Consider the following 9,873-nt stretch of genomic DNA (forward strand, 5'->3'; position numbering starts at 1 on the left):
TGCATCGATGCATACTGAACAATTTTTTTTTGTAAATTGCAACATGCTGTATGGATCGATGCATAGGCTTATGTGTTGATGCATACTGACACAAAATGGATTTTATGAGTTATTTTAAGAGATGTATCAATGTAGATCTTTATGTACAGACATGCAACAATAGAATGGGATAAAACACACTAAAAACACTCATGTGTCATGTATGGTAATGCACAACCATCATTTGTATGATGATCACACAATTTGCTATCATTCAAAAGCTATTCAAAGTAAAGAATTTTCTCACATCTTTTCCATGTTGCTTTCCTCCCCTTTGATGTAGCATTCTGCTATGGTAATAACCTCATCCATGTTGGCTACCGACTTTTGTGCTAGGGATTCATTGAACTGTCTAACTTTGAGGCCGTGTTGAAATTCCCCCATAAACATCTCCTGGTTCGGGTGAGACGCCTTAATGGTTTCTTCGTTGAACCTCACCAGATACTCTCTGAGAGACTCCGAGTACCCTTGTCGGATGTTGAATAAACTGGTAGTCAACACTTTTCTATGTTTGCTTATTGAAAAGTATTGTATCATCTTTTTAGTTAGATCCTGGTAGCTAACGACCAAGAATCTAAGTAAGCTCATATACTAGCGCAGAGCCCCCTCTTTAAAGCTATTTGTCATGAGTTTATACTTAAGGGAGTTAGAAGCCCCTACCATAGCCATCTGATTATTAATAGCAATAATGTGCTCCTGTGGATTAGTTTTACCATCGAAAGATACCAACGGTGGTGGTTTGAAGTTCTCTGGAACTTGATCGTCCAAGATTGCCTCAGACAATGGCTGGGAATCCAAAAGCTCCTCCTTTGTATCCCATCCTTTTGACTCTATGTTTGCAAAATATGGACTATCTAGAAGCTCCTCCTCCATATCCACCACTACGAGCAATTGAGTTAAATATGGTGGTGGAGGTGGATCACTTTGGATGAGAGATGATCCAGACATTGCACAATTGGGTTGGATTGTGATTTTTGTGTGGTCTGGGAAAATATTACCAATGCCCCATGGTGGACGTCAAATGTTCTTGCTAAAAAACACTAAAAGGTTGACTTCCCAGATACAAGTTAGGGAGAGTCTCAAATGGTTGATTAAGTGTCTATAAATATTTCTTTCTCATGTTGTTATTGTCTGTCCCCTTTTTTCTCCCAGAGGAAGTCTCCTTTTATACCCTTAACCATCAATGGTCCTTAAATGGGTGCTTCTTCATATTCCTCATTAAGGGATCTTGGAATAAAGTTCGTCGTCTTCCATAATCATCACATAATGTCTTTTCCCTAAACTTCTTCTTGCCATTACGGAGACGTTTCATAATCGTCAATTGTGACTATTCATATGATTTCCTAACACCGATGTCGGATTTGACTTTATTCTTCAGCGATAGCATGATTTCGACTATATATATATATATATATATATATATATATATATATATATAAATTTTTCGAAATCAGAATCTCTAAATTAAATTTAATATGATAATTAATATTTTTGTTAAATCTAATTTACTCAATTAATCATTCAATTAAATCTAATTTAAAGACTATAAGTTAAATTTAAAGTAAATTAAAAGAATTTACCTTTAAAATAAATTGAATCCCAAATATAAATTTAATTAACCATTCAATTTTTTACTTTTTAATAAATGAATTGATTTGATCCCTCTTCAATTAACCATTCAATTTTTTACTTTTTAATAAATGAATTGATTTGATCCCTCGTCAATAAGGAGCGTTTACATTTTTTCTTTACTCGGTTCTTTTTATGAAAGGCTCTACTCTCCCGATGTCGACACGCGTTCTCTGTTTTTCCAAATTTTGTCGGCCAAATATAAATTTGTTTTTCCATTATTTTTAAAGTAGTGGTATTTTATTTACCGTTACAAAGTGGGACTAGTGTTGTAAAGAGTAATTTACGTTACAAAGTGAAATTTAGGACATAATTTTATGATTTTTTTTGGATTAATGTGTATATCAGTTATTATTGATGATATTATTCACCGTAATTTACTCTATTATTGAAGAGTTCCTTCGTTCTCAGGCAACAACTACCCATAACTACCCAACTTTTATCCTTGAATTGAAATCAAATCTTCAAACCTTTCTTTTCAAACTCAAACATTTTCTCACACTTTCTCTTCTCTTTTCTCTCGCCGGAAAATCCCAATCTCTTCCGAACTCCGACTTCATTTCGCAAGTTGCCTGAAGTTCGGTTGATCGGACTTATCTTGACTAAACGAACCGCTTACTCGATGGAGAAGAACGAAGTATGCACATCGGAGTCCATCGACGGAAGCCGCGATGTTTGGAGTTCCAAATCCTCCGATTCTTCCTCCGCCGATCACCTCGTTGTCATGGTGAATGGAATTCTCGGAAGGTATACACTTATCGCGCTTCTTATGCTCAATTTTGGTGAAATGTTGCTTTGTTAGATTTTGAATTTGATGTTGATGTATTGGTTATACTTATTGTTGCTTCAAGTTGATGATTGGTGTTTTGATTGTTTGTTCCTGCAGTTCTACTGATTGGAAGTTTGCTTCAGAGCTTTTTGTTAAAGTGCTTCCTGATAAAGTTTTTGTTCACTGTAAGCATCATGCTTCTCTGAGTTCTTTGATTGGAAGCTTTGTTGATCGTATTCTTATCATGTAGTCAAAACAGGAGTTTTGTTGTTGTTAGAAATGATTTGATTATGTTATTTCTCTTTTCCTTTGAAGCAACTGAAATTCGTTAATAATATTTACGTCTATGATCTCATTCAGAATTTTTTACTTTGTAGTAAATGATACCTTGGAACTGGACCATTTTGATAGTGTCTTAGGAACTTACAATAGCATGAGCCTTGACATGGTGAATATTCAATGACTCACTAATCTAATCTAATTAATAATAGGTGCAATTGTAGTTTAAGGTGCTGAGAAATTTGAAATCTCGTCATTGATATTTAATGGAATAGTTTTTGTTTGATTGTAAAAAAATGTCTTTTGTTATTTTGGCGCAATTTGGGGGCCTATGCAATAGCATCTTCTATTTATTTGTTAGTATGAGTGCAAACAGATTTTTTGGTTAAAGTGACAACTGACAACCTATTTGACAAGCTTTGGACTTCCTTCTTGCTTAAGGAGGCTTGCTATCTTTGTTTAGTTTTTGAAATATCTTGATGAATTTATGTTGACCAGTGCAGGCTTTGAATTTATCTTGATGAATTTATGTTGACCATTTGGATAGTGTCTCTTAGCAACTTACAGTAGCATAAGCCTTGACATGGTGAATATTCAATGACTCACTAATCTAATTAATAATCAGTGCAATTGCAGTTTAAGGTGCCGAGAAATTTGAAATCTCGTCATTGATATTTAATGGAATAATTTTTGTTTGATTGTAAAAGTTTGTCTTTTGTTATTTTGGCGGAATTCGGTGGCCTATGCAATAGCAGCTTCTATTTATTTGTTAGTATGAGTACAAACAACAGATTTTTTTTGGTTAAAGAGACAACCTAGTTGACAAGCTTTGGACTTCCTTCTTGCTTAAGGAGGCTTGCTATCTTTGTTTAGTTTTTGCAATATCTTGATGAGTTACATTGACCAATGCAGGCTTTAAATTCTGCATGTAATCTTACATTTTCCCCATCTTCTTTTCACTCAGGTAGCGAACGAAATGTGTCTAAGCTGACACTAGATGGTGTGGATGTTATGGGCGAGCGATTGGCAGAGGAGGTTTGTTTGATGAATCTCATGTTATATAAAAATCAATTTACTGTATCTCGACTAGGCTCATTATCCCTATAAGATTATATTGCCCTATCTTAGTCACATATATTATATTATACAACTGTGATCGTGTTTGATAGATGATAATGAATATCTTGAAATGTTTTTTTACATATTTTCTCTGCCACTGGTAAAGCATAACCTGTTGAAAGTTTTCTTTGTAGAGCTTGATAAAATGTTAATAAGTGATGTATAGGAAAACAGAGTCCTTTATGTTGGTCGGTAACATCTTTAACTTTTGTGTGTGTATACTCCTTTTTATGTACACTTAAGCAAATTTGAAGTATCTGGGCTTCATGATATTTGCCAGAGAAAATAGACGCTGTTCATCATTTCAAATAAGAAAGCTATCAAGTTACTTTCTAATGTATGTTGGAGATACATATAAATCAGTATACTAACCACACAAAAATGTGATATTTGATATCTTTATATAGAAGTATATCATTTCATTACATACATGATCTCTATTACTATTAAGTATTAACTGGAAATTAAATCTTAGGTCATTGAGGTGATTCGAAGAAAGCAAAACATGCGTAAAGTCTCCTTTATTGCACACTCAGTTGGAGGATTAGTGGCACGATATGCTATTGGGAGGCTGTATAGGCCACCTGAAAATGAACCTATTCAGGATTTGAGCAATAAAGGAAGTAAGGTGGACTCAATAGGTACAATATGCGGCTTGGAAGCTGTGAATTTCATCACTGTTGCTACACCTCATCTAGGGTCAAGGGGAAATAAGCAGGTATCAAAAGTGTATCTTAAAATTTACTTTATGTTTCCTTAATCTAGTTGTTGGAAATTCCTCTTTCAATAATGCTGTCATCCCCTAGCCGCATAATTGTGGCATTTGGGCTGTCTTCATTGCAGCCTTCATTGTGTTGGGCGTGAAGGAGTGGATTTAGTCCCATATTGCTTAGAGATATGGTCTATGTAGCGTTTATAAAACTAGCACAACTCTCACCTTACAAAATGGGGTTTTATAAGGATGAGCTAGACCCAATATAAAAATTTAAGACAGTTTCAGAGCCTATCTTAGATCTGTTGTTGTTGGATTTCTAGCCGGCTTACTAGCGGCATTTGGGTTGCCTTCCTTGCAGTCTCCTAGACCTTCGTTGTGCTGGTGTCAAGTGGGTGGATTTAGTCCCACATTGCTTAGAGATATGGTCTGTGTAGTGTTTATAAAGTTTGAGTAACCTTCATCCTATATGCCGGTTTTGTAAAGTTTGTAAAGTTGAGGTAGGCCCAACTCAAAATTCTAATACTAGATCGTAGGGCCACCTTATTTGAGAGAGTGATTTTGTAAAAAATGATAAGAGAATACTTATTAATATATTTTTAATTTTGATAGTATTATAACATGGAAATAATTTGAAGAACTTGTCCAAGCCCCCTCTAAAATCGTCCTGCACTACATTTTGAGTTCCCCTAAATTGGGAGGATTTTGTAATTATGAAGAAAGATAAACTACCCATTCAAGTTAGAGGCCTTCCTTCCTTACTTTTTCCTAACTTCCTTTTCCCCAAAGCCCTTTTCTCCCCTCCCATCCTAAATTCCCAAACAAACTCTTAGGCTATGTTTGGATATCTTAAAATGAATGGAGCGGAGTGAAGATCTCTTCCATTGTTTGGATATTTCATCACATGTAACTATTTTGTTTTACGGTGCAAGAGGGAAGTTGATTTCAGTTACTAAGCTAGATGTTAGGTAATCTATCTTTTGTCTTGGGAATACTTCCTTTAGAAGTTTTGAGGACAAGCCTTATTGCAGTGGCTAGGTTGTTGCTTTATGTAGTGGTGTTCAATGCACATAATATCAAAAAATAGAAATGACCTCTATGCTCATGGAGTAATACTGTGTACATTTGATTTTTACATTTGATTTTTCCATAGGAACATGTTTTACAGGTACCATAATGCTATTTGGCTTCCCTTTTTTAATAATTGGCTTAAATCTTTTATAGGTAGGAACATGTGTAAGGAGTTGTTTAGTTGTGCTCTTTAGTTTTAGGGTGCATTAGGTTGTCATTAATGCAAAAAATACCTGTGTTGGTATCTTTCCTCATATTCTTTGGGACAAGTGTTAAGAGATAAAAAAACCAATTATGTGTCTTGATGTAATAGTTTAAGAATTGGTACTTGACACGTGGTATAACCGTCTCAATGACGAAGCGTTGAGTTTAGTCCATCTGCCCCTATTTTTAAATATTAAAATTGAATATTATACATTTGTCCAAACTTCGAGCCCAAAACAATCATACATGAAAGGACATATTGGAGATATGGATACTTATCCTGTGCGCAAAACTAACAACTAAATACGTGTTTAGATTTTACACCTCCCAAACCAAACGCTAGTTTATGGCGTGTAAACCGGGCTTCGTCTACCAATACAAACAACAATAATCGAGCATTTCCCTATCAGTTCAATAAGCTACAGAAATTAACACTTCAACATCCTAAATACGTGTTTAGATTTTACACCTCCCAAACCAAACCCTAGTTTATGGCGTGTAAACCAGGCTTCGTCTACCAATACAAATAACAATAATTGAGCATTTCCCTCTCAGTTCAATAAGCTACAGGAATCAACACTTCAACATCCTGTTACATTTTAAGTCACTGATAGATCTCTTTTCTTTAAATTTCTCTTGAGTTTTGGAGGGCTAAGTCTATATTTTGATATTATAATTTTTCTTTTAAAAACATGATAATTGATCATTTAATATTTCAATCAAACTTAATTCATTTGTAAATCATTTTATTGTCCTTAATTTTAAAAAAGAAAAGCAAGTTCTCCCTTCCCCTCCAAAACCCAACTCGCAAACAAAGTCTTGGTGATTTGGTCTTTATTAAGGCAGCCCTCCATGTTGGGGCTCCTGCAGCTCTTCTCCACGCATGCACAAACTACTTGGCGAAATTGTGTTGGTTTATATCTGAATGTGATTTTGAGTAAAAAGTTATGGTTTGGGGAGAAGCAAAATCAATTGCTTCTCTTGTTGGATCAAGCTATGGTTTGCAAAACTATCATTCAAACACACCTTTAAGCTTTTGCGATAGTTGGGATTTGACAAATTACTTTGTCTGCCAGAGTATTTTATGAATTTCATTGTTTTTTTTAAATCAGTTATTTAGTTGTGAAATTTGGCCTGTTTTCACTTTAGTTGCTCGTGTTATTTTATTCATAGTCATTTATTATTAGCTATTCATTACAACTTAGGCCTCAAGTCACGGTTTATTTGGGTTACTAGTCCCATTTAAATGGTGTATTTTGCTGCCAAAGACTCATCGGTTTGAAATTTTTCAAAGAAACCCTAGCAGCCCGAACATGTGAGTGATACATTAATTGGTTTTCTAACACCCAAGAGCACTTGGATGAGATGGTAAGGGTCTTTTCCAGCTTAATCCGGTGACGTGGATTCAAATTCAACCTTGAGAATGTAGAAATATTATATCTCTTGAGAGAGAGTTCTGCCGCCTATTGTGGTCCTACGTCCTACCTGTGCCGAGGATATTCTGTTTATACCAAAAGTTAGGTGCCTAATGTCTATTAGCTGGAAAGTCGAAATCTCTTCCTTTCTTCCAATTTAATTTAAGTTGCCGTGTATCTGTTTACTGAGCACGATGCCTTGGACTTATATTATTCCAATGATCCCATACCCAAATTCTAACAAACTAGGAGCAAGTATTAGTCGATACACTTAACCAAGGTTTTAAATTGCAGTTGCATTGCAGTTGGTATTATGTAGCAAAAAAGCCTCAAAAACATATGCAGAGACTTATTTTAAAATCTTGCTCTTAACATGTCAGGAAAAGTGCCTAAATTAATTATTAAGGGTTGATTAATTTACACCCATATCTTTTATTAGTTAGCTCCATGTAAATTAATTTTAAAGATTCGATAAGTAACTAAATGCTTTTGGGGTGTAATTAGACTTTTCCCTGTTATTGATTAATTTTTCTTTGACTCTTGTATAATTTCATTCTGGGTCATGTGATGTTTATCTTTTAGAGTGAATGGAAACTTATGGATTTTTTTTGATAGATTGGTAAATTTTGGTTTTCATATTGCATGTTGCGATGAATATATTTGTTTTTAGTTGCATCAGTTTTTGCTATTTGGGTATTTAAACTTCTTGACTGGGTTCTGAATTTCAGGTTCCGTTTCTTTTTGGGGTAACTGCATTTGAGAAACTTGCAAGTGGCATTATTCATTGGATTTTTAGAAGGACAGGTCGACATCTTTTCCTTACTGATGACGATGAAGGAAAACCTCCATTGCTTAAACGCTTGGTTGAAGACTATGATGAATGTTATTTCATGTATGTTGTTTATTCCATGTTAAGTTATATTTCTTTATAGGGATTTGTTTCCTTAAAACGATCTTCATGTCTTTCAAATAATTTTGTCATGCTTTTTGCAGGTCTGCATTGCGCTCTTTCAAACGTCGGGTTATATATTCAAATGTGGGCTATGATCGTATCCTTCATATGTACATCTTTCTTGTTATTATAGGTGCACTCAGCTCTCTTATTGCATTTGTTTTTATATGGTTTTCCTTTATAAAAACTTTAGATATTGTTGGTTGGAGAACATCATCCATTAGGCGTGATAATGAACTTCCAAAGGTATATTTACTGATATTTCACAATACTATATGATTTATTGGATCACTCATTATCATTTATTGATGTAAAACTATTTGGTTGGTAGTGGGAGGATACCCTCAATGAAAAATATCCACATGTTGTATATGAAGAGCATTGCAAGGCTTGTGATACTGAGCAGTGTCACTTAACGGAAGATATCGGCTCTGACAAGATAGAAGGTATCTCCATATTTTTCTCAAAACAAATGTAAATTGATGTTCACTTTAAGTGCAGTTACCGGGTGTACATTTTACTCAAAAGTGGCTATATTAGGAGATACTATCAAAATAGTTTTTACTCAAAAGTGGCTATATGAAATCTGGTTTCTTATGGAACCCAATTGTGTTAATTGATCCATTCATAGGAGGCCTTACTTAATAGGGGATTAGATTTGATTGTAATTGTTGTGTTGATGTTGCCTTCTGAAATTAAATGTCACTTTATGTCATCAAAATGTAAGATTTCTAACCCAAATAAACACTTGCAGAGGAGCTGGTAACAGGCTTGTCTTGTGTGTCATGGGAAAAAGTAGATGTTAGCTTCCACAGTAGCAGACAAAGATTTGCTGCTCATAGTGTCATTCAGGTTTGTGTCTTGCTCTGCTCTTGCTATTGTGTCAAATCTTGAGTCACTGATATTATTTATTTGAATACATCGCCTTACCTGCCATCGTTCTTCCTCCCTCTTGCTATTTATAGGTTAAAGATCGAATCTCACATATAGAAGGTGCAGATGTTATACATCATATGATTGACCATTTTTTGACATAGAAGATGTCAGTCTCCAGAGTTGTATACATACGCTTAGCAATATAAGCTTTGCATAGGTAAATCTAAAATGGCTAAGCCATCTATTATTAAACCTGATTGACAGACAATGTTCAACTTTATCTGAAATTGTGATTTCGTTACAGGATGGAAACAACTGGTTTCCTGAGTAACAAAGTTCCCCCCATTAGTTGAGGTGAAGAATTGTAATTTTGCTTGTCGATGATCCTTGACAATGTATTATGTATGTGTATAATAAGGAGGTTTTCTTGTCTTCTTCCATGAAAGCATTTGAATCAGCACATTTTATTATTGATGTTGTAATCTATTTTGGCAATAATATGGCTCAAAGAAATGATCAAGGAGTCATAGCACTTCCTCAAAGAATTTCACATTTGATAGATATACAGTGCCTTATCACGTCGTTAAGATTTGATAAAAGGAGAACCGAAAGGAATTCAGTGTAACTCATTCAAAGATCAAAGACACAGTAAAGGATGGGATTGGATTGGAGCATTGTACTGAGGTGGAGAGATATGATAGATATGATGTCCTTACATTTCCGGTGGAGACTACTAACTTTTGATACATCATTAGAGTTACGAATGGGAGGGGATTGTCTCGCTTGGAAACTTCATCGATGGAATAAA

At 34.7% G+C, this 9,873-nt stretch overlaps 1 protein-coding gene across 2 annotated transcripts; it reads left to right on the plus strand.

The window, feature by feature from the left end:
* The first annotated feature begins 2,004 nt into the window (after nucleotides 1-2,004).
* LOC127092652 (lipid droplet phospholipase 1) lies at nucleotides 2,005-9,626 on the plus strand. 2 transcript variants are annotated; one of them, XR_007792244.1, is made up of 11 exons: nucleotides 2,005-2,415; nucleotides 2,555-2,622; nucleotides 3,681-3,751; nucleotides 4,311-4,553; nucleotides 7,966-8,129; nucleotides 8,231-8,286; nucleotides 8,383-8,435; nucleotides 8,521-8,635; nucleotides 8,944-9,041; nucleotides 9,155-9,282; nucleotides 9,370-9,626. XR_007792244.1 is itself a non-coding variant. In XM_051031540.1 (10 exons), the coding sequence occupies exons 1-10, from the start codon at nucleotides 2,291-2,293 to the stop codon at nucleotides 9,224-9,226; spliced, it is 1,065 nt and encodes a 354-aa protein (XP_050887497.1). In that variant the 5' UTR covers nucleotides 2,005-2,290; the 3' UTR covers nucleotides 9,227-9,626. The 2 variants fall into 2 exon arrangements, 1 of the variants encoding a protein (XP_050887497.1); XM_051031540.1 differs by having other exon boundaries at nucleotides 9,155-9,626.
* Nucleotides 9,627-9,873: the final 247 nt, after the last annotated feature.

The sequence above is a fragment of the Lathyrus oleraceus genome, chromosome 6 (assembly GCF_024323335.1).
Source record: "Lathyrus oleraceus cultivar Zhongwan6 chromosome 6, CAAS_Psat_ZW6_1.0, whole genome shotgun sequence".
Taxonomy (NCBI): domain Eukaryota; kingdom Viridiplantae; phylum Streptophyta; class Magnoliopsida; order Fabales; family Fabaceae; genus Lathyrus; species Lathyrus oleraceus.